Genomic DNA, 25,220 nt, shown 5'->3' on the forward strand with positions numbered 1-25,220 from the left:
TATGAATGGGGCTGGAAGGCGATCATTGTCTGAGAATTCATTTTCTGATGCTGCAGGTCAGACAGGTTCCAGAAGGTAAGTCTGCCACCAGCATCTCCTCTCCACCTACCAAGCAAGCCCTGTGGCACCAGGATGCCAAGTGATAGCAGCCACTCACTACTCATACAACCCTCACAAAGTAGCAGTCTCACACTCCCAACAGCAGTCTCACACGTGTCACTGCCTAGTAATCGCAAACTAGCAAACGCACTCTTACATCCCTCAAACTAGAAGTCACACACAACTCACAGACCACTCACACACTCACAGACTAGCATTTACTTTCTAAACCCGAATTTGAGATTTGTATTTATGTTTGCTTGTTTGTGCATAGTGATTAATACTATTGTTTAAAATCACAAATATCATCAAACATATGTAGCAAAGATATGTTCTCATGAAATAATTTATTGTTTCTTAACAAATACATAAATAAGTTATTTGAATATTAAATATAATAAATTAGTTTAGAAACATACACTTAATAAGTATTGTGCCCTGCATTAAAAAAATAAACCTAGTTTTCAGCATTCACTTCTAACTGTCTTAAAAGTTGAACCAGTACTCCGTCTTTTTCTTCACATTTTAAAAGTCCTTCTTCCATTAGTGAACTATTTTCTGAAGATATCTTAGCACCCTAACCAGCTGGTGTTATTCAGAGTTCGGGTGACCTTCTTAGACTTCATGTTGAACTCAAACTGCTTATGTCCACTGAAGAAATACAAAAGACCTGCAAATAATAAAGAAAGACTATCAGTGCATTGTGTAATGTTTGTGAAAATGATTTACTTTAATATAGAATCGGTCAAAATAAACATCGTCATTTTGTTGAGGTTAACTTAAACTTTTCCAAATTACCCTTCAATTGACAATATTAACATCTTTAAACAAAAAATATAAAACCGATCATGGATAAATACTGTAGTAAATAGTGCAAAACAGCAGGGACCCTTTTATTATGCAAAGAAATTGTTTCTTGGTCTAGCTGTTTCATCATACATTATATTGCAGGGCTGTCGTTGCATTTTTAGTACTGTCTAATTAAGTAGACACAACCGTAGCCATTTCAAGACAATATTGTTTTGCAGTGTTACATTTATATTGTGCTACGTGGCTCTGACAGGCACCGAAGGGCATTTGTGGACTGGTGACATGCTTCTTGGTGGCAGTGCTTGGATGGAGGAACATGTGTCTGTCATGCGGCCTGTGCGAGTAGTGGTTTGACGTTGTGTGTGAGGAGCAGAGTTGAAATCTTGTCCTGTTTGTGTCACTGCAGCTTGGTGAGTAGTAAACATAGTAATACAACTGTTGTGCTTAAAGAAGACATTGTGCTGCTGGGGAGAAAATGCATGAATTTTGTGTGCCCTCCTATGTGGGGAGTACTTTGGTGCTGTGTGTTTATGGCAGGGACTGCTCATGTGGTTAAATAGGACACTGTGGTTAGGAGGTCAACTCTTTGGCACTGCAGACTGCATTCAAAGCTGAGAGAACATCACAGACTCAGATGGCAGAGCCATAAGCTGACTCAGGTGGCAGAGCCATAAGCTGGCTGCCTTACTATACCCTGTCTTGAAGATTAAGGGAGTTAGGCTTTAAGAAACATCAGTAAGTGTGTTTGGAAACAGTGGATTGTGCTTGTGCTCTGCTTAGATGTTAATAATGACTTGGGGTTTTAGTGCAGGGAAGAGGGAATGACAAGTTAAGAAAGGCAAAAGGTGTTAGGGCCTCATTTATGAAAAGTGACACATCGCTGCGAGAAAACAGCGATGCGTCACTTTTCATTGCGCCCTCCTTGCAACCCCAATGATGCGTCAAATTTACAGTATGATGCATCATGTCGCAAGGAGTTACAGATACGTCAGTATTTCTGAAATATCTGTAGGCGCAAAAATGACGCATTGTTGGAGTGTGTCACAAAAGTGACGCAACTCTAGCAATGGGTCATTACACATGGGCAAATCCCATGTGAAATGTGCCTGCGTCAGTCTTACACCTCCCATGAGGCAGGCGTAAGATATTGACACATTTGCGTCCTAGAAGTGGCGCAGTGAAATCTTATAGGTTTCACTGTGTCACTTCTATGACCATTTCTTGCGTCGGAACGCCCCCCCCCCTGCATACACTATACCTGGCGCAGGTATAGTGTGGCGCAGAGGTTTACAAAGTGACGCATCTACCTAGATGCGTCACTTCGTAAATATGGTGCAACAAGACACATTTTTTACGCTGCTGGTGCGTCTCAAAAAGTGATGCACCGGCAGCGCATAAGTGACGCAAGGGCTAATAAAAAAGCCCCTTAATTTCTTCTGGTTTAGTACTCTTGTTACAGGGCACACATTGTTTAGTCAGCAATCAAACATGTTTCCTTTCCTGGGTGTGTTGTAACCGACCTTGGAGTTTCTTTTTCACCCTGCTCTCACATAGCTGAATTATAATGTATAATAACACTTTTGATATTTCAGTCACAAGTTCGACCAGTCCAATGCTTTAGCTAAGGGATCTCCTTACCATTATCTTCGAAAACGGCATGAACTTTCTTGCCAATCCCTGCAAAGTCATCTTCGATCCGTCGTGGAGAGCCTGTGTCCATGGTCTTTCTGGATTCATCATAGCTGTAGGAGGAAATAGTTTAAGAGGAATTAGGATCTTCAGTTTGGTGAAACCAAGTCACATCAATTATGTTTTCACACTATTATTATCATTACTATTACCATCATCATTAACATCATCACTATTATGTTTCATCTTTTTTATATCTCAGTTCACCACCCCTAAGAATTATGATCCATAATTTATCAGCTGGAACTTCCATTAAAAATTCACTGATATTTATTGTGGCTGGCAGCTTCCAAAAGCAACAGTGAGCTTTCTCTCCACCAGCAAGTTCAGAGCTGATAAATGCATGAATATTGTGAACTGCAGGAGCCATATTGTGGAACTACTGCACAGCCCTAAAGTAATGCTCCTGCGCCTTCTGCTCTTCAATGTGGTGCGTAATATTAGATAACCTCTGTAGTGCCGCTGAACTTGATGGCTCCAGGCTGAGTGCCCTCAAGTACCTTAGAACATGCCTTGAGGAGCTCCAACAAGTTTGCTCCAGTGCCCCTAGATCAACCGCGCTGGTGATAGGTACCACACCTTTGTCAATGGAAGGGCAGTAGGGAATCTGGTGTTGAATTAGGATGTTAAATTACAGCTAAAATATGGAAAACTGTTGGTTGTTGGGACACGGCCATACCAAACAAGAGCAGGGAGCTCATTACTCCACGTGAGGGGGCTTAGTCCACCTGTAAGCCAATTTTCTACGACTTCATGAAGTGAGAGTGGTAGAAAATGTTAACCAGCCCTAATTAGTTTCCCTTGGGTTGAGCAACGGCCTGGGGTGTGTTACGTTTGAGAAACCATCATCTGGTCAATGCACCCTCTTCCCTTTATTGTTCCCCATAGCACAGGTATTGGTCCTTTCCTCTTCTCTCTCTAACCATCTGTATTGGCTAAATTGTATTTCATTCATTTAGATTATTTGCTGGAAACACATAAATGTTATTCTCTTTTACCATCTTCGCCCCTAATATTAAAGCCAAACTCACAAATTGCCTGAAACAGCATTTGACGACTTGCCACTTCCCCACATTCTGAACAATATTAGCAACACCTTCCCTTCATCTGCAAAATGCTTTGCCGCACAACTCCACCTTGGTACCCCTGTCTTTGTACAGGGCTTCCAATTCAAGACCATCCTATTCATTGTCCTATTGGACCCAATGTGAGGAGCCATAAACACCCCCAGCTCATCCTCCCACTCAGTAGCACCTTCCTCAACATTCATGTTGTTTATGTTCCTTTAGCTTTGTTTCACGCCCAACTCATAAACTCTGTCCTATCCACCTCTTGGTTTATAAAGCCACCAACATCTGTCTTGCTGGGTCCTGCCTTGCTAACACTGCAACATCTTTGTTGTGATGTTAAATGTTTCCACATATATATAAATGGATAAATACAGTTGGTAATTTTTCATCATAATCACCAGGGGCACCTCTGAAATGTACTGAAAGTACCGAATGACGTCATCAGAACATCACACTCTCACATGCTCACCTCCAGTACTGCTCTCCAACAAAGAAGTATGTTTTCTGTGTGCTTTGAAGATGCACGGCTGCGTTGATGTGCTTCACGGTCCTTGGGAAACCGAGTTTGTAGATGCTTTTAGGGTAATTGGGCAGAATGTCAAATCCCTGAAGAGCCCAGTATTTTGATGCTACAGGGAACACAAAATAAAGAATCGTTAGCAAGCCTTTAACTGATTCTTTGTTAGCATTATTTACGACGTCCCGATTAACCTTGAAAACATAGTAAACTACATGGAAGTAGATCGTTAAAACCCTTTTCGGTCTGCTTTCAGTCGATAAATTACATTTTCAGCCACTGCTTAGTACACTTGTTCCTATATATGCAACACTTTTCACTGAAATTACATTCCACTGACATGCAGGTGGCAATAACTTTGCACCGAGAGTTTTTAACATTTCTTTCTAGAAGCATTATTTTTTAAAGGCTCTACAGGTCCACTGCAGGTGCAATGTCCTGGCACAGTGTACGGATCAAGGAGTAAATGAGAAGAATTTATTTTTTATGCGATGCGAATAAATTATAGAGTGATTATCCACCCATAGTACAGAGGCTTAATGCAAATCCATGGACTTCTATATTAAACGTTCCTTTTTCGACCCCTTGTTAATGTTTAATATTAAAATGTAAATTATATTACTTGACAGAATATCGCACACTCAAATTGATCAATACGTTATTAAGTATTGCTCTAACATGCGACAAAAGACACTTTAAGGCACTTGATATTGGTCAGGCCTCTTGTACTGTCATTATGCTGTGCACTGTTCACACCCAAAGACTGCGGAGGCCCATGGTATATTTCCATGGGTGGGGTGCGCAGTCAGATCTGAGACACAGGTGAGAGATGGTAACACAAGTGATAAAATAACCCAGAGGGTTAATGCACCTAATTACAGTTGTCTAACCAAGGCCCAAGTTTTTGGGTTATGGCAAGGGCCATTTAAAAGCTCAAACAGCTCAAGGTAAGGTCAGATTTATTGAAGCATAGCATATGAACTCCTGGGAGTTATAGGCGTGTCAAAGCTACTGCGGACTGATGCACTAAGGGGCATACACCCAGTGGAGAGTAAACATCTAGCGTGCACCCTAACTTATAGTTCATGAATGGTGATCATTCCAGGCAACTATAACTTTACTGCTATGGTGCTTCTACATTGTTTCTCTTCTCAAGTCATGTAGGATATCAATCTTTCTTTTTAAGATGTTGGGGAGTGGATTATTGCTTGTCCCTTCCTTTCACATCATAGATGAATTCTCATCCTCTAAATACTATAGAAAGAGCTGGGTTTACACTTTAGTCAAAATTATGCTATTCTCAAAATGATCATATTCTGATAAAGTTGAAATTATCCCCTGTGCATGGGTCATCATACGTAACAACACTGGAACAACGCCAACCCAACAATGACCCAGAAGTTGTTGGATGACCTAGGCCTGGAAGGTGAAGCCTGGCCTTTCCACCAGATTTTCCAACAGAGAAAAACAATGACTACTTAATGTATTTCATCTAGGTTGATTGCCTGGGCATTTATCTCATTGGATTATTCAGAAAATGTAAGCACATATGGATCCAAAGGACCTTCAATGAACACCCATGATATGAGCAAACTATGGGTTATTGAGAATCATAGGTGGAATGTGACCTTCACTACAGCAGGAGCAGTCAAAGGGTTAACGCATGAAGCAACAATGATGGGGACATTTTTCAATCTTGAATCAGACAAAGTTTAGATTATTGGTGATCTTCAGCCATTAAAACCGGTGGGTCCTTTCCAGACCAAGATTCGCCATGGTAACAAGAATATGGTGGAAGTGATTATTGAATGTAAATACCTTTGAAGAGGAAAATCTCATCCGTCTCTGGATTTTCATAGGCGGCCTGGATACCAGATGGCAAAGACGTCCAAAATGTTGAGATTGGGTAATTGTAAACCTCTTTTACGGTTGGAATTCTGCGCCAAAAGGAGCTGTTTAGGAAAAATAAAAGCATATCAGTTAATTGTCATATCAAAATAATTCTCTACACTGTAAAACAATCAACACTATTTAGGGTATGTCAGCTTATAGAAAATAATTATATACATTGAGAGAAGTGACACTAGAAATTCCAGCAAATGTTTTAATGCTAAAGATGTCACTATGAAGGAAACAGTCGTTGTCTGTGCTTTTTGAGTGAGCCACAATTATTTTTGGACCTGACCTAGCCTCTCCAGCCCTACTCAATAATGCATAAAGCCAAAACTAGAAATGTTTTTCTTTGCTTCACCTGTCCTTGAAAAAGAGGATTTCTCCGCGCAACGTGGTGATGGCATCAAAAACAAGAGTTGGGTCACAGATGGATGGATTGATGGGAGACGAGGTAGTTGTGGTGGTAGTTGATACGGTGGTAGTTGGTGTGGCATCTTCAGGTATTGTTGGAACTGGGTTAGGAGATCCTCCTAATAAAATGAAAAAAAATGCCTTTCAAAATCAATGTGAAATAATATGCAACATAAACTTATGCATGTAAAAGACACCTTCTTTTAAATCTCACATTCAACATGAGTTGCTAGAACATAATAGTTTAAAGAACATATTGACCCTTTCTTGCAAATACATCTTTTTACATTGTAGAAGGAAAATTAACATAACATGTAAAGTTAACTTACCATACAGGGCTTGAATGCCATCGACATCATCCTGGGGGAGTCGGAATTGAGCTGGATCAGTATAGGAGTAGGTCGGATACATCAGAGCACTGCGGTCACCAGAATGAGACAAGCCTAATGAATGGCCAAACTCATGGGCAGCTACCAGGAACAAGTTGTATCCTGTGGAACAAAGCAAAACAAATGTCACTACGGTCTACTAGAGCTTTTCTGAGTCTATATGGGCACACTGAGATCTGCCAAGTATAACATGAACTACCAGAGCCTACCAGAGCCTAAAGTATATATTATACCACCAGTGTTACCAGGGACTACTAAACCCTATCAGAATATTTGAAGGCCTACCAATTTTTATGAGGTATACCAGACTGTTCCTGACCCTACTATGGTCTACATTACCATTAAAGCCTGTCGGGTTCTGGGTTTAACAAGATGAACAAAAGTACAGCATAGTTCCTCTCCTTCTACAATAGTGTTGACCAAATAATGCCACTTTAACAGTTACTACAGAGGAGATTTTTTTGTAATGGTGTGTGCTCCCTATTGTGAACAGGGCTTATGGGCTAGCTCTGAACTATCTCAACCTTTCAATGTATTATGCAGGCAAGTTCTAAGGTCATTGAGGTTACTTCCTGAACACCTGAATTCTTGTTTAATTACCTTTCTAGTGGGCATATTAATTAGTATTTTGTATACATTCTAAAATTAACAGGGAGACAAATAACTGAATGTGAGGGATCTTGGTATGGAATTTAGGGAGAATTTAAGTTTCGACTGATAATTTAAAGTAATATTTGAAAATGTTTACACCCGAAAGATATAATGGGAATCTAATCCAGCATTATCATTGTAATTTGTTTTTAATATGTAACTTTAGTCCCAAAAAGTTCATTTTATAGATTATGGGGCCTATTACGATGGACCGTCTCGGAAACGGGACTGACTGACCTCCGGTTGTTGGTCCCTACCGCCTGATTAGGATGCGACTGAACACTGTTCAGTCGCATTCCGGCATTTCCCTATGGGAGCATGAGATATGGCCATAAACCGGCCGCAGTACATGCTTCCTAATGGAAATGGGAGGTGGTGTTAATCCTTCACCCTGTGGCAGGAACTTAAAGGTGCCTGCCACAGGGTGACGGGATTAACAGGGGGGCACATATGGTGCACCCTGGACCCCCAACCAGAAGCTGCAGAAGCAAGGGGGCCCTGCTAAAGGTCCCCATACTCGCTCTCCGACAGACTTTCCATATCGGAAAGCCCAGCATTTAAAGACTACCGGAGACCAAGTATAGTAATCCCAACGGCGAAAGGCTGCCCTTTTGGAATTATGGGCCAGCGTCTGACTGGTGGACGGGCTCCATGAGCCTGTAGAAAGCCGGCCGGAATGACCAGCCGGTTTCAATCCCAACCGGCTTAAGCAAAATCAGCTTTTCGGAAATAAACAGACGATGAAGCCTGTAAGCCTCCGACCCCACGTATTTCCATGTATAATGTTCTAGCTTTATTGAATTTTTTTGAAGCTGAAGTCATGTTTGTATCTTTCTCTTGGATGGTGCAAAACAATTTTACGTAAAACTTATATGTTGTTTCCCTCAAATTATTAGACTGTGTGAGCTAATGTTATAACTTTGACATTGAAAACATGAGAATGGGGATGTGGGATCTTACGCTGTGAGCAGTGAAAGTGTCTACTGTATTAAATAAAATATTCAATGGTCAAATAATGCTATTCGAGACATTATAACCTTTAAGACGTTATCAGTTTTTGAAATAAAGAAATAAAGCTTGGCTCAATAAATCTCTTTCTGCAGATAACTACTACATAGTCCATACTCTCATGTAGGAACATTCAGACACAAAATGTTTTATGTATTAGAAAGTAAAAAAATAAACCAAAGTATCAATATTTGTTCAAAACTTTAATCCACTTATCGCTTCTTCAGACACCGCCCACACCTACCATTCATAGTGAGATCATATCAGTTTCACATACCTTAGTTTAGCACCCTTAGTATTACAACGGGCGGTAGCCCAAGAAAGCACTTTATATGTGGAATGCAGACTCATTCACAACCAATTCCTTATCTATTTAGTAGTAACATGGTGTGTTTTTTAAATGCTTTACTTAGGGTAGAGTTTTTGTTCCTCTGATTAAATTGCTTTATATAATCAAATGTATTTATTATTATAAGAAAGATTTATATGAAAGGAGTGCAATAACAAATATGCAAAAGAGAATGTAAATGTGAAAACACAGATGGCACTATGATGAAAGTATGACTGTATGGATATTTATTTGAGCTCGATGGAGGCCATGGCAGTATGGAACACCGGGGTAGATCCCGAGTTAATGATTTATGATCATTTACAAGCGAGGCAGTGTATATATAGGATCCAATAATGTGGAACGAGGCAGTGTCATTTGAAGATACACGTCTTTCATTTCGCTGTGAACTGCACCTGGGTAGCAAAGTTAATTGTTTTATAATTGGCAAAACACTTTATGATTTCCTCCAGGGGGCATTGACTAAAAATGACCTATTCATCAGGAGTTGATTTTCCCTTTGTATTTTGTTACTCATGACGACCCTCACATAAGTATCACACATTCCATGACACTTGAATGAGATTCAGAGAATGGTATCATGTATGTGAACACCTACCAGCCGACCCTGCGGTCCAGGTTTCATCTTCATCAAAGTGCGCATCGCCACCAATTGAATTCCCAGGTGCAAAGGCATGGGCCAGAGTTCCATGAGGTCCATCAAATGGGTAGAAATCACCATGCACTAAAAGAGTAAACGGCAAATTAGCAAAATCTGCAGGAATTGAAAGCCAAGGAAAAATTAGGAACAAGGGAGATCTCCCAAGGATGACTGCAGCACATTGATTCATCCTACCTCCTGCTCCAAAGGAGATCTGGATATCAGCCGTCCCCTCGTAGATCCGGCTGAAGGTCAGTGGGGTCACATCGCTCCAGACTTGGAAGGCTCTCCGGATCGCTCTATCTACATCAGCCTCAGCCATGTCAGGGGTGTGGTTCAAAATTCTTTTTTTATAAAAGAATACAAAACAGCAATATTAGTGATGCCTGTGTGCATTGGGAACAATAGTATATACTGTCATCTAAAACGTTTTCTATCATGTTACCTGTATGTCAAAGATGTTGTTCTCCAGGTAGGGCGGCCACCAAAATGGCTGTATTCGGCCGCATCAGCAACTCCACAGCGGGGCTTGTGCATCATTTCCAGTGTGTTGGAATCCAGCTTCCCAGTCACCTCCAGCCCAAAAAACGCCTGCATTTCTTGAAGTTTTTCAGAGAACGGGCTGTGCTTTTTTCGCGTAATAGGTGTTCCATCTTCATTGAGGTTGTAGAATTTCTTTAAATATTCCTGATATTAATACAAATAATAATTTAGTAAATTAGTTTGCAAAAAACACAAAGGAAGGTCAGCAACCTCACAACTGCCACAAGTGTTTCTTTACGTCTAAATGAGGCATATCATGGAACTCATTGAAGATGAATGACTTTGTTTCTACTGTTACATAGAAGATGTCTCTCTAGTCTTTCATTGGAGAGATTTCTGCAGTGTCAGAGGGCCTAGGGTTCATGGAAAACATGTTTGCGAGACAGTGGGCTGAGATTGTATGTCACAAAAGAGAACCTTGGCCTTATCTGGGATGCAGACCTGAGCTTAAATACTCCGATTGCGGCACTTGTGCACAGTGCATCATCAGACTAGGCAGCCGTATCGACTTCTGCCGCTTATCTCCACAGAACAATGTCTGATTGAGGCAAGGGTCTCCTTCCAACTTAGAAAGTCACTGTTTGTAGGTCTTTCAGAAAAGTACAGTCAGAAGCAGACCAGTGTCTGAACAGGGGTCGCAGAAAAGAGCGATGTTCAAGATGATACCACCAAGGTTGGACTATGAAGCTAGATTCAGCAGTGGAAAACACCCAAATAATTGCCTATTACTACAGGGACTGCAGTGACCGAGCCTAGCATGCAGTGAACGAGGCTTGTGACCATCTCTGGGTAGTGTGGCAACCAATGAACATTATACAGAACAATTTTCGAAATTAAAATGCTGAAAAGCCACCAGCCTTAGAGGTAGTTCTGATGAATAAACACATGGGGATGTTGCAATGCTTTAAGCTGTAGTACGGTACCAAAGAGCATAATTTATTCGCAGCAGTAAACCATATAGATGCCTCTAACAAAACCTCCAGGTGCTCTCTCAGGACTGTTTTCAGGGATAATGGGTCTGGAGAAGCCTCAAATCTCCCAGTCCTAAAACCACTCAATTGTTCCCAAGCCTCCTAGGATGTTTCTGCTAGTGCCATATAGCAAGAACACCCCTGGTTATAGCTCAGCTAAAGTGCAACAGTGCATTCCTGCTGGAATCTGAAGTTAAGTGGCCTTCAATAAAGTCACTGGTATATTCCTCCTGGGTTCTGTGTGCTAGTGACTCGCATTCAGTTCTAATGGCATGTTCCTGCTTAGTTCTTCAGTCTCTTCAGTCCTGTGACTCTAGTTAAACCTAATAGTATATTTCTGTTTGGGTTCTGTAGCACAGTGACCCAAACAGATTCCCCCACGAGCTTTCAAAGTAGAGGAGAGTGGCCTTTGTGTATCAAGCCACCAGTGGCCAGGATGTTCTCTCTAGTGATAATCTGGGTTGCCATAATTTACTTGCCTTTTGCAAATTTTCAATGAAGTTTTTGATAGCCCACTGTTTGCACTTGAGCCTTTCCTGACTGGTGTCCAGGCTACCATGCTGTGTTCAAGACATCGGCTTCATCTCAGCACATGATGTGGTGTAAACATACGAAACAATGTTAAATATATTTGGTATGTTTGATTCATGCCTGACAATGTTTTCTGCCTTCCGTAATGAAGTGATGCCTGCTTCCTTTCATGGGGCAACAGGCATGTTCTGCTCTTCCTTGTAATATGAGTGGAGTCAGCTGGGAGCCGCCTCTCAGTTTGCTGCTATGACATGTTTACATGCCCTAGGGCCATGTTTCCTAGTTCTCTTTAACTTCTCGTGCCACTTCATTCCTAATCAGGCACTGAGAGCACTTACAAACCTGCAGCAAAACAAACGGTTTTGCATTTAGTTTTAATTTTTCTCGTTTCTCGTATTTTTACGCTCTTTGCTAATAGTGGAACTGCATTATACTGTCATTTATATAGCGCTGTATCCCCCTAAAAAGGCGCCAAATCAGCGTTTACTTCACCTTTCAGGTTGGTACATTAAAATATCCCTTCATCCATATTTTATTAACTGACAGACCTCCAAGACTAAGGGATTAAACCTCCAAACAAAAATGATTTATACCATGCAGAACAGAATTTAGCATTTCTTGCAAAATGTTGTTTTCAAGAGTCGATAATTTGAAAAATAAACCATCCTACAACATTTACCGCAGAACCAAAACATTCCATTATGGGATTTTAACTCTTGCTTTATGCGGACCGGATTTCTGCGGGGCTCAGTCATGGACTGAAGTCTGTCCCAGGACTCACCTCTGCCAGCTGTTGACTCTCCTCCCGGGCCTCGGTTACAGGCGCTGCAGGGAACGCATATGTGCGCAGCGCACACAGGAGCAGCAGCAGCGACAGGGACTTCATTCTTCTCTTCTCCTGGCCCTCCCTCTGCTCACTGAAAGGTCTCTTCGGGTTCTCTGCCTCGCCATCTCTCTGCCCCCCTTTTATACAGTCCTGTGAGCGCCCCCCAGTCACCTGCATGAGTCACTCTTTACAACTTACACCAGATGCAAGTCCAAACACACCCAGAGTGCTACGTCATCTGTCTGTTTGCTAAAATCCCTCAATGGAGCAATCCATCCTGTAAAATTCTTCGTAGCCAGGAAGAGGTTTAACAAGCAAAGGGAACATTTTTTTAAACTTTGAATTCTGTTGAGAGAAAAAGTATTTTGCAAATCGCACTTTGAAACTCGTTATTTGTCATCTGTCTGTATCAGCTATAATGCATATGTGGAATGGCCTTAACATTATGACTGCAATATCAATTATGAAGAATTATGGGCTGGAAGTCTGAAAGAAGGCCACTGTCCTGTTGTCCAAGGAATGTTCCTGCTTTTAGTTTTATTTATATTTTCATTAAAAAACATACACATATTAAATTGTGTGGTTGGTGTTATTTTCATTAGGGCACCAACGTCACTCGTTAGCCTAGCCGGAGTGATGCTCTATCACATGCACGCGACAGAGAATAATCTGCCTAGTTATAAGAAGTTGTTTAGTAACAAAGCTGTATGCGGTGAATGTTAAAAAGTGAGTCTTCTCTCATGTCCGGGTTCACAAAGCCCAGCTTTGAAACATCAGAAGTCTACAGCTATAGGCTTTCTTCTACTCTTGGAATAGATTTCCAACTTTTGGGGAATTCACCTCAATTTTGGGAGTATTCCTTGAAATCCAGAGGTGTCTTGAGTTTAAGCTGTCATTCTTCTTCCCAAAACACATTCCAAAGTTTCCTACATGTGAGAAACCTGCATGAATAAATCAAGCGAAAACGTGGCTGTTTAACTTCTTTTTCTCTAAAGAGATTTTTGGGTTTTTACCTTTGGAGAAGCTTCGTTGTCTACAAGTCCATAAACATGGGGTCTTAATTCCCTTTCCAACCTGGAAAAGGTGCTTTTGTTGAATGATAGCAGCAGTTGCATATGTGTAAACAGAAACGACTTCCAATATGTTTGTGTATGTTTCTTGGTGTTGACTGTAGGTGACCAAGCAGCTCTACTTGTAAAATCCACGTTTCTGATCTGAATATTAAATATACAATATTGGAATGTCAGCCAAATCATATTGCGAAACATCCACTATTGATGTGCACAATAGATTTTTCATATATCTAAGTTCCACCTAGCTACACATTTCTGAACCCTATGTTTAAAAAACACTCCTTCAACTTTCTTACTGAAATAAATTACTTTGAATGTGATTGAATTAAAGAAACATTGTATTCAGAGGGTGGCCAATTTTACATTGTCATTGGCCAAAGGCAGAAGCAGATGTGCTGCAGTTTGGTTTCCTAAGTTCTGGAAGCCTGGGGAGATTCACATCATTTGCATGAAGACAAAAAGTGAATAGTTTGCAAGGCATGGTATAGAATGGTCAAATCTCTCTGTTTTTATTTGTCATCCCATGTAGAGAATACTGCCTTTGGTTTGCTCCCAGGTAGCATGTGCTCGAGTTTTCAGGTGCCAACGTAACACTTGAGGGAGGTGGGCATTTCTTTAGGAGAGATGTAGGAGAGGCTACATCTTCCGGAATCGGCAGCTCCGTTTCTACAGTCAATACATTTTCAGTTCAAAACCTGTGAGCCTGGCAATACTTAGAAGGTGAAGCTGGTCAACTGGGGAATCAGATCAAGCACCAGTCACCGCAGGCTTTGATTGGAGATACTTCCAAACCTACCATCAGACTGAGGTTTAACATTGCCAGTTAGAAGAACAAGACCTTTCTAGGGAGTCCATTTTCTGCAAGAAATCTTCGTTGTAGGAGGACAAACCATGGCAAGTAATCGCGACATGAACAAGATAAATATTGAAAAAGCCCATTGTGTCCACAATTTTTTTTTATTGTGGACAGTAAAAATGCTAGAAGGGTGATGTCAACTCTATGAACCAAAAGCACGAAATATGAAACTTTTTCTCTCTCCTAAACAAACATTGGCAACCAGGGAGATACAGAAAGATACTGCAGAGCTTCTCTCAATTGTTTCAACTTTCTACACCGTTATGGGTGACCTTGAATAGCATATAATAATGTCTGCCTAAACAAAATACTTAAACAACATATAGGCTCAATTATTTCAGATCTTTAGGAGCAAATGTATTGTTGAGGGAAGTCCTGGCTGCTATGGAACATCTGCAAAAAAAGAAGGTCCCATTGACAGATGACTTCTTGATGGTCGTTCTGAAATAGTATTGCAAAGGTTTGTCTCTCTTGATCCTGGCGTTAGTTAACTCATTCAGAAAATAATGGAAACCAAGTGGTTCCTTCTTGTAAGAAGATGACATTTTGGCAAATAACAAGCTTCTTCCTGAAAGTTGCTAACACATTTTGCTTATAAATAGTGGCTGCAAAATCTTTGTGGGGTTTTTAGAGGCTTTCTGTGCCCTTTTAGCATTAGACATTTGTGAGATAATTCCAGCACGGTGCCTGGGTCTCAGTTGGTGGGAAATTCTATGCAGTCAGAGATCGCCCTTGACAGAGTACCTTGACTTCTTTCCAGACATCTTTTGTGTGTCACGGGGACAGGCTCTTGTTTCCACCTAAATGGGTCACGTATTCTGATCCTTAGGTGTATATTGTTTCCAACTAAATGTTTTCCACCATTTTATCCTTAGTTTGGGATACAAGGCAGGGTTGTCCCTTCTCACCAATATTAATTATTGTGATGTCATATTTTTTCCCCATCAACTAAAACTGGACAAAAGCATAATAATGATGCACCTCCTTCCTATCAAAGTGGTATAGTGTCTTATAATTATGGCATTTTGACGCACGTGACAAAACTATCCACATTACTTAAGCTTTTTTATGGTAAAAAATCTTCTCGATGATCAGAAGTTATTCTCTCAAATAAAACTGAAATTTGTGCCAGAAAATCCTCTATTGCCCTTTTCGCATGATTGGCGCAGAGGGGAACCTGCGGTTGCTTTAAAAACCTTTTAAATGGTGATTGTTGAATCACTGCTTCAAGCAATATAAGTTGCTATTGTAATAGTCAATTCAATTCAAATTTACTTTTATTCGGATTCATAAGAACCACAGTAGTACACGTGTGCAAAAAAATCATTAGAGCACAATGTAACAGCCATTAAAATATGACAGAGGATAAAAAAACTGTTAATCTTTCAGCAAATTCCTGAGATAAATAATAGATTTTTAAAAACAAGTAACATTAAAAATCACCAATTCATCAATGAACTTATGTAAAAATACCAGGACAGGACAGATTTGAGATAAACCCTTATCCTTCAAAACTGGAATAATGAAAGTTCTTCTTGGAGCAACAACATATTTACAAAACATTACAACATGAAGGGTATCCTGTGGAGACACTTTGTCGTAGCCAGAGGCCCTCTGGGGGAGGCCAACAATAAGTGAAGATTAAATCTAAACCTTGTGTGCATATAGCGCTCTCTGTTGTTTTTAACAAGAACAAGATAGGGCTCCATCATGTGTGTGGTTTTCAGTAACACCTACCTTCGAACCGTAGGCTTCCAGAGGTCTAATGCCTCGCTATCCAGAGCTCTTCTTTCTACAAGGTAGATTTTTGTCCAAGTCATGCCAGTTTTACAAATGCACTCAGGTTTATAAAATTACAATAGTCATTTGTCACTGAAACACACAGCTTGTTTCTTTGAAGTTTCTGCAATTGCAGAAAACCAATAATTTGTGATAATACGCGAATTACACAAACAGCATGCATAATCTTAGTCATTCAAACCCCGTGAGTTCCACCTCGACTTTATATTAGAGAGGGCAAGCTATGAGAGGATAAAGTGCCATGTGCCTTCACCAGCTGCTGTCCGTGCAGGTAACAGCGGTGGGGCAGCACTGAGGGGGATTTTGAGGGACGATACTGAGGGAAAATTCATTATTTATGTAATTTTCCCTCAGCATCGGCCCTCGAAATTCCCCCCACGCAGCCCCAGCACCCTACCACTGTTACCTGCATGGACCATGGCTGGCCCTCACAGCATATCGGGACGAACCTACAGGATCAATATTTTTCATTTTCAGAAAATTGAGTAACAAAAGAATGTAGCTCAACATTATGGTGCCGATTCCGATCCTGTAAAACCCGGGTACAAATGGTCGTACGGAGCGTTTTCTCCGTACGACTCTTACCCGGGAATTCCACCGTACAAACCAGCAAGTACGATTCGTACAGAAATACTATTTCCGTACGAATCGTAAAAAACACCGTACGGCTAAAAAATACATAAAATTCCGATCCTGGACAGCGCGTAAGCGACGTCCGCACGGAGTCAGGCAGCGTTTTACGGACCAGCAAGTACGATTCATACCTACAGCACTCCGCATGGCTATATTTTTACGGGAGCTAAAAGTGCCGGAAAAGCTAAGTACGCTGCGATGCACGACGAAAGGGGGTCTGCTACGCGACGTACACGCCATCACTCACATCGTACGTGTCATCATGTACAGTGCGTACCCCAACATGGCATATATACGGCCGGTACCCCCAACCCCCGTATGTATGGCGCGTACCCCCACCCCCATAAGTACGGGGCGTACCCCCCACCCCCCGTATGTACGGCATGTACCCCCCACCCCGTATGTACGGCGCATACCCCCCACCCGCGTATGTCCGCACCATACCCCAGGCGTACCCCCCAACAGCGTATGTTCGCACCGTACCCCAGGCGTACCCCCCACCCGCGTATGTCCGCACCGTACCCCAGGCGTACCCCCCACCCACGTATGTCTGCACTGTACCCCAGGCGTACCCCAATCCTCACGTATGTGCGGACCGTACATACGCAAGGATTGGGGTACGCCTGGAGTACGGTCCGTACTTACGCGAGGATTGGGGTATGCCTGTGGTACGGTCCGTACATACGCCGGTGGGGGGTACGCCTGGGGTACGGTGCGAACATACGCGGGTGGGGGTACGTGCCGTACATACAGGGGTGGGGCGTACGCGCCGTACATACGGGGGGGTGGGGTTACGCGCCGTATATACGGGGGTGGGGCGTACGCACCATACATATGGGGGGTGGAGGGTACACGCCGTACATATGGGGTGGGGGTACGGTGCAGACGTACGCGGGAGGGGTGGGAGGCTGGGGGGGGCCGTACGACTCGTACCCCGGGCACAAGTGTACTCGGGGTAGGGCTCGTACAAAGTTCGCTCCGTACGGAGCCTTTTCCATGCGTTTGTGTTTTCGGACGGGCGGTACGGATCGTACTTGCGCGCTCGGGCTTCAGTTTTACGATTTGTATGTAAAACTGTCCGGGGACGTCTCGTAGACTTTTCCCGAGGCGATTCGTAGGTATTTTTCACGTACGAATCGTACGTAAAAAAATACGGATACGAGTAGTACGGGAAAAAAAAATCCAGGATCGGAATCGACCCCTTAGTATCAGAAGTGGAATTATGGATGACAGCAATTATTTAAATAATGAAGTGCTATGTGCCCTAAAAGTGAGTCTTACAAATGAACCTATGTTTAGGCATGTTTCATTGTCACACAAATGAATAACAGAAGAAAACTTAGATCTACACTGCCTAATATCACTGTATTTCCTTTTAAAAAGTGTAATCAAGATTAAACTTGTATAAAATTCATAAAATTTACAAGACAGTAAAAAATGTGGCATTGTTTGACCTAACTTATTGTGGGACTGACAGGGAATCACTGCATGGTTTGGTTGATACACAAGTGAAAAACACAATAAATATTTAACGGTGTCGGGTCGAAACCTGAATAGCCGAGAGCGCTCCCATCTCCTGCAAGGCTGCTCTAAGTAGACGGGGATGTCGCATAAGCACACAAAGATAGATAGGTGGTAATCGATGGTTTCCCTTCCACGTTTTTAAGGCAGTTTTCCTGGGCTATTTCATAAAAAACTGATACTAATACCTTTTTATTAAAAGTAGGACACAGGTCTTTCTCTATAAAAGCCTTCTGCATGGCAATTTTTCCTAATTCCAATTTAATGTATGCCAACAGGAATTCGGAGGCCGTTATCACAAGAGAGGCGGTCAAGTCAAGTCAAGTCAAGAAAGCTTTATTCGATTGTAAACAAACAATCCTAAAAGCACGATAGCAGCATTTCACAAATGTTAAAATTCATATAAAATTCATTTAAACAAGTTAATTAAAATTCATTGAAGAAATAAGACATTATTAAACTTCACAGGCTTTCCTGAAATTTAAAACAAAAACATTTAAAAAAGAGACAATTGTTTTCTTAGACACTGAACTTTTTTTTAAAAAGTTACCATTCTAAAAACAATATGTACATTGTCTAGTTGTTGTAATGCCAGAAGGGCAGGTCAACATTGACGAAGCCCAAACCATTTTAACATGGGGACTATACTCATTCTCCTGGCATTAGAATAAAATTTACAAAAAGGAATAACATGAATCGAGGTCTGCTTAGAGATTTTATCACAAGGGCACAACTGTACGATTTGGGACCAGTCATTCGCTTTGGGCAGAGTAACTAATCTATAAAAAATTCCCAAGCGGAAGCGAGTTAAAAGGAACCTATCAAAATCACTCAGGACCAAGATGAGGTAGGGTTGTATATTAAAAGTAATTAAAATCAACTAGTTGTGCAGGACTGTAGGTTTTGCAATTTCAGTTGATATTCTGGCGGTGGCTAGTAGAGACAAGCTCTTTGCTTTTACTTCCTTCCTAGGTATTTCCCTGATGTTGCTGGGATTAGTGAGGTACTCTGGATGGTCAAGATCTTGAAAAAACCTTCGAACATAGCTTATCCATAGGATCTTCAGGGCCCCATCCAGTTTCAAAACGTCCAGAACGATGTCTCTGATTAGTTTTGTCTCTTCCTTTGTCCAGAGTCTGTGCCATAATAGCACAGGCTCAAGTTGTATTAGATCTGAAGCAAAGGAGAGGCCCAACTCCGCGTGACAAATACTCACGGAAGTGCCGAGAGGCAGTCATTTATTATATCTCTTGTGAGTGCTGACTCCTCAGTGTTCCAAATAGACAGTCAAAATGGTAAAGGCCTCATTCTATTAGTTTCAATTCTGTACAATAGATTTAGCTAATTGTGACAGATAATATGAGGAGATGAAATTGGTACTCCAAGGAGTCGTCTGCAAAACCTATTTCCTTCATTTTATAAGGTTTCACAATTAGTGGCCCCCAGATTTCAGAGCTGTAGGTGGCGATGGAGACACATTGAGATTTATAAATTTGCAGCATGGCCTTCAATTGCACCTCACCACGAGGTTGGGGGAGAGAAAATAATGAACCAATTGCCTTTGAAAACTGCATTCTACGGTGTGCAATATTAGGTGACCAAGCTCCCGAAGCGGAGAACATAACAACCAGGTATGGAAATGTCATTACACTAGTTAGGGAGTTTTCAATCACTTGCATGCTGGACAATTGAATGCAGTGTGGACCACATGCAATAATGTGTGATTTAACAAAATTAGCTCTAGGATCAAGATTAGTCATGGAATCAGTGAACGCAGATACTAAGAGCCACAGTGAGTTGGGGTCCAAGCTATTAGCACAGTGTCTTCCGCATATAAAAGTGCGGGTAATGGATTCCCTTTGACAAATGGGACATCACTAGTTATCAAAGCTAAGGCCGGGTGGAGATCATTAATATATAATGTAAACAAGAGCCGGGCAAGCACGCACCCTTGTCGGACACCCCTGGCAAACTCAATATCTTGAGACACATTCCCATTATGACTTAATCTAGCTCTGGCTCTGATATTACTATCGAGATATGCAAGAAAGTGGACAAGAGATACATCCAGACCCTTGTGTAACAACATGTGCCATAATTTAGTTCAGTTAACACAGTCGAAAGTGGCACTTAAGTCCATAAAGGCCATGCATAATGGTACACGCATGACGAGAGTATATTTAATTTAACTACAATAACATTTCAATTGGCGCATTGCTCATTTGTCCCTATCTTTCTTCTAAAACTGTGTTGGGGGGAATATTAAATGGATTCTGCTTGAGCCCACTCCTGGATTCTATTATAGATGACACGTCCCAGAATTTTGACTGTTGTGTCTATCAATGAGGTTGGCCCATAACAACTGGGGTCTTCACAGTTACCCTTCTTAAATATAGGGACAATATTAGAAGTGTGCCAGGAGTCTGGAATGTCTGTACGCGCCAGGTTGCTGAAAACATTAGTTAAAATAGGAGACCAGAGTTGGATATTAAGTTTAAAAAAGTCGATGGGTACTCCGTTGGGCCCCGGGGCTTTACCTCCGATACTTTGAGTAAAGGCTTCTTCAACCTCGTCCACTGTCAACCTGACCTCTATAAATTTCCTACTGTCTATAGTAAAGGTATCCCTGTTTGGGGGAGCAGCATAAACTTAATTAAAATTATCTTCCCATGATTCACTTGTAATGTGACAAGAGATCGGGGAGACTGTCAAGTTTTTAAGTCTCATATCCGAGACTGTGGCCCAAAAGTGCTTGCCATCTTTCATATTAGCTGCTAGTGCAAGTGACTCCCATTGGTATATTACAACTTGCTGCCAACGCTTAATTAAATGATTTGAAAGTGTTGGGACCAAGCAGACTAAGTGCACTACCACTGGTGGAGAATAAAACTGCACTTTATCTTAGTGGAAATACCGCCATTATTTCTCTCACCCTTTGACACAACACAACGCAGCACAACAACTGTGGATATTGCATTGTTCAGTAAACCTGCTCCTAACTCCCTCTTCCAAGGTGCTTAGAAAAAAAACCTCAAGTGCAAACTGAATCCAGTTGTGTGGTCATTTTATACCCTATGTTCTTCCACACACAAATAACTTCAGATCATAACTGTGTGTCTTAACAAATTTACCCCTGTGGCAATTTTACCACCTGGTAATTCTGTACTAGCTGTAATGAGGACCTAAGTAGCTCCGTTGACTCCACCCACTGTTATGATTTCTGTAGCTATTGTACAATACTGTTCTATCTGTTTCACATCTCCCTATCACAAAAAGGAATTGTGATTCGGGCAAAGACCTCCGGTCGGTGATCCCGACACCGCCATTACATTTCGACCGCACATGGCATACTACCATTTCTCTAAGGGAGCTTGTGCTGAGGCCGTAAACCGGCCGTAGCACAAGCTCCCATGGACAAATGTGAGATTCTGTTAATCTCATTCCCACCTTATGGTGCCTTATGGTGCCTGCCACGAGGTGCAGGGATGCCCCCTCTGGTCCCAACCGGAGTCCGTGGAGAAATGGGGGCCCTGGTAGGGATCCCAAAGTCACTTTCCGACAGGCTTACCATGTCGTAAAGCCTGACATGGGAAACCTGTCGGAAAGTGACATCGTAATTCCGACCGTGGAAACGCCGTCCTCAGGGATTGCGCTGGGGCCTCGGACTGGCTGAAGGGCTCCTTTAGCCCATCGGAATCCCTCCGGAATGATCGTCTAGTTTCAATTCCGACCGCCTACATTGTTATTAGGTGGTCGGAATTGAAACAGGAGATGTTGGGGCTTTCCGACTGACGTCATAATCGCCCCCTGAATATTAAAGACTGATTTTGTAGTTGTAGGACAAACCGAAGTTTTTAACCCACAGGATGAACCACACTGTCCAGAATTTCTCTATATTTCCCGCAAGTTGATTTGAGAAAAACGTTGGGGCATATTTACAAGCCGCTCACGCCACTGGAGCATCACTTTTTTTGACGCTCCGGTGGTGTTGCGCCATTCCCCATATTTACAAGGCGGCATTAAACTACTTAACATGGCTTAACACCACCTTGTAAATATGCCCTGGATTGCAGCAGGCTGCTGCAGCAAAGTGGCAGGCAATGGGTGTTGCTCTGGGCGTTTCACCGCAACACCCATTGCTTTTGACGCTGCCCCAGATTTACAAGGCTGGAGCAGCACCAAAACTAAGGCCAGGTAATACCTGGTCTTACAATGGAATTATTAATTTCTCCTTATTTCTTGCAGAGTTTTCATTATGCTGGGCAACAAGTTTTATCATTAGGTGCATATCACAAGCAAAGGCTTAAAATGTATTTATTAGGGTGCCGATTCCGATCCTGTAAAACCCTGGTACGAATGGTCGTACGGAGCGTTTTTTCCGTCCGACTCGTACCCGGGAAAAACACCTTACAAACTCGCAAGTACGATTCGCACAGAAACACCATTTCCGTAAGAGTCGTAAAAAACACCGACCGGCTAAAAAATACATACAAATCTGAATCTGGAAGGCGCATACGCGACGTCCGGACGGAGTCAGGCAGCGTTCTACGGACCAGCAAGTACGATTCGTGCCGACGTCACTCCGCACGCAGCAGTTTTTACGGGAGCCAAAAACTGCCGGGAAATTGAGGACGACGCGAACAAGGAGCACCGGTACGCGACGGACAGCGATGGACCCCAACCTACGCGTCATCCCAGCCCTCATAGCCTACCACCTCGTGTACAGAAACCGCCGCAGACGCCGCAGAAGGTCAGAACAACCCCCAGGGGCAAAGGGGGGGGGGTGCAAGGGGCAGGAAACATAACCCACACCCCACAAATCACTAATACAACCTGCACAATAATTACCTCCATGGTCTGGTCACTTCGGGGGGCGTGTCCACCAATCCCACGTCCCGCCACAACGGAAGTGGACGTGGACGCGTACCCGTCACCACCACAATGGTGGTACGGGACATACCCACGCCCCCAGAGCGTGGGTACGGCCCGTACCAACATTGTAGTGGTGATGTAGGGGTACGCGTGTACGGACCGTACCACGCCTACCCCTACGTCACACCAACAATGGCGGTACGGCCTGTACCCACGTCCCAAAGGCATGGGTACGGGCCGCACCCCCAAAGTTGGGCCGCACCCAGGCTATCAGCGCGTGGGTACGGCACATACCACGACAGTGGACACATACATAGGGGTGTGTGCCTATCCCACCCAGCAGTGGCCAGACATATGAGGGGTGGGTGCCTATCACTCCCAGCAGTGCCCAGACATATGAGGGGTGGGTGCCCATCACTCCCAGCAGTGCCCAGACATATGAGGGGTGGGTGCAGAGGACTCCCAGCAGTGCCCAGACATATGAGGGGTGGGTGCAGAGCACTCCCAGCAGCGCCCAGACATATGAGGGGTGGGTGCAGAGGACTCCCAGCAGTGCCCAGACATATGAGGGGTGGGTGCCTATCACTCCCAGCAGTGCCCAGACATATGAGGGGTGGGTGCAGAGGACTCCCAGCAGTGCCCAGACATATGAGGGGTGGGTGCAGAGCACTCCCAGCAGTGCCCAGACATATATGGGGTGGGTGCAGAGGACTCCCAGCAGTGCCCAGACATATGAGGGGTGGGTGCCTATCACTCCCAGCAGTGCCCAGACATATGAGGGGTGGGTGCAGAGGACTCCCAGCAGTGCCCAGACATATGAGGGGTGGGTGCAGAGCACTCCCAGCAGTGCCCAGACATATGAGGGGTGGGTGCAGAGGACCCCCAGCAGTGGACAGAGCCATGGGGGTGTGTACATCACCCTCCGATGAGCAAAACTCCATGGGTACATGAAGGCATACACAATGTGCCACAATGTTGAGAGTGCCATGACAACACATCACTGACTGCAGTGTCCCACTCCCATGAGGCTGGATGTCCTTCCCCCACTGCATGACACACCACATGTGGGTGTGATGACAAATTACACATGCATACCCACCCCTGGCGGAGGCAGCACAATACACACACTGAGATCATGCAACAAGACAGTATCCTCATGTCAAACACCACAAAACTAAGAGAGCCTAAGGGAACACACACTGTCAGGAATGTACAGGTGCCGGGGCAGCCAACAAGTTGTAGCCTCCCATGGAAGGAAAAGGGTGGAGTACACACAGATACAATGCCCACAATTGTCAGTCAGGTGCCCAAATACCCTGCAGAACACGTAACACATGTGTGTGAGGCAGGGAGTACACACATGCATAGTGGTGAAAAGGGAAAATGTCCACATGAAGTCATGTCAATACACTCCATACACAAGTACAGTGTCCAGCAAGGATGCCACAAACGATGCAGGTGGAGACATAGCAGAGCATGCATGGCCAAAGTCGAAGGGATGTGTCACACACCGAGGAAATGTTGACACAGCTCAGCACAACAATTGGGAAACACCCTGCAGGGAAGATGGCAGGTGCCACAGAGTAAGGAACACACCTTGGGACAATGTCACCATGCAGTAAGAGCTAACATGACCTAAGAATACATGCAGTCACCTTGTGACGGCATGCAGATACCAGGGTCCACCCCATGAGCAGCACACTACAACATTTCCCAGACACACAACACATCATCACCACCCCAACTCAGGGAGCAGCAGCACCAACAGCAATACCAGTAAAGCCATAGTATGCAAAGGAAAAACAAAAAACCACATTCAGCATTTCGAAGAAAAGTAGCTACAGTACACTATTCACCAAGCCCATGGGCCACGGCAGATGCGGAGTCCTGGGGGGGGACACGTTGGGACGTACCATATCATCCACAGAGAGGGGGCATCATGTGGGGGGGAAGAACCAGGCACCGCAGGGAAAGGAGGGGCACGGGTAGGTGTAGTGGGTGTAGGGACGGACCACTCCACCACAGGGGGTGGGGCAGCGGCAAAGGAGGAGGTCAGTATGGCACTGCA

At 43.3% G+C, this 25,220-nt stretch overlaps 1 protein-coding gene across 1 annotated transcript; it reads right to left on the bottom strand.

The window, feature by feature from the left end:
• Positions 1-428: 428 nt before the first annotated feature.
• Positions 429-12,541, bottom strand: LOC146801927 (matrix metalloproteinase-18-like). Its single transcript, XM_085624071.1, has 10 exons — positions 12,353-12,541; positions 9,972-10,213; positions 9,722-9,870; positions 9,485-9,610; positions 6,819-6,980; positions 6,437-6,608; positions 6,004-6,137; positions 4,138-4,297; positions 2,548-2,651; positions 429-769 (listed from the first exon to the last, which is right to left on the bottom strand). The coding sequence occupies exons 1-10, from the start codon at positions 12,455-12,457 to the stop codon at positions 669-671; spliced, it is 1,455 nt and encodes a 484-aa protein (XP_085480197.1). The 5' UTR covers positions 12,458-12,541; the 3' UTR covers positions 429-668.
• Between the last annotated feature and the right edge of the window lie 12,679 nt (positions 12,542-25,220).

The sequence above is a fragment of the Triturus cristatus genome, chromosome 8 (assembly GCF_964204655.1).
Source record: "Triturus cristatus chromosome 8, aTriCri1.1, whole genome shotgun sequence".
In the NCBI taxonomy this organism is placed as follows: Eukaryota; Metazoa; Chordata; class Amphibia; order Caudata; family Salamandridae; genus Triturus; species Triturus cristatus.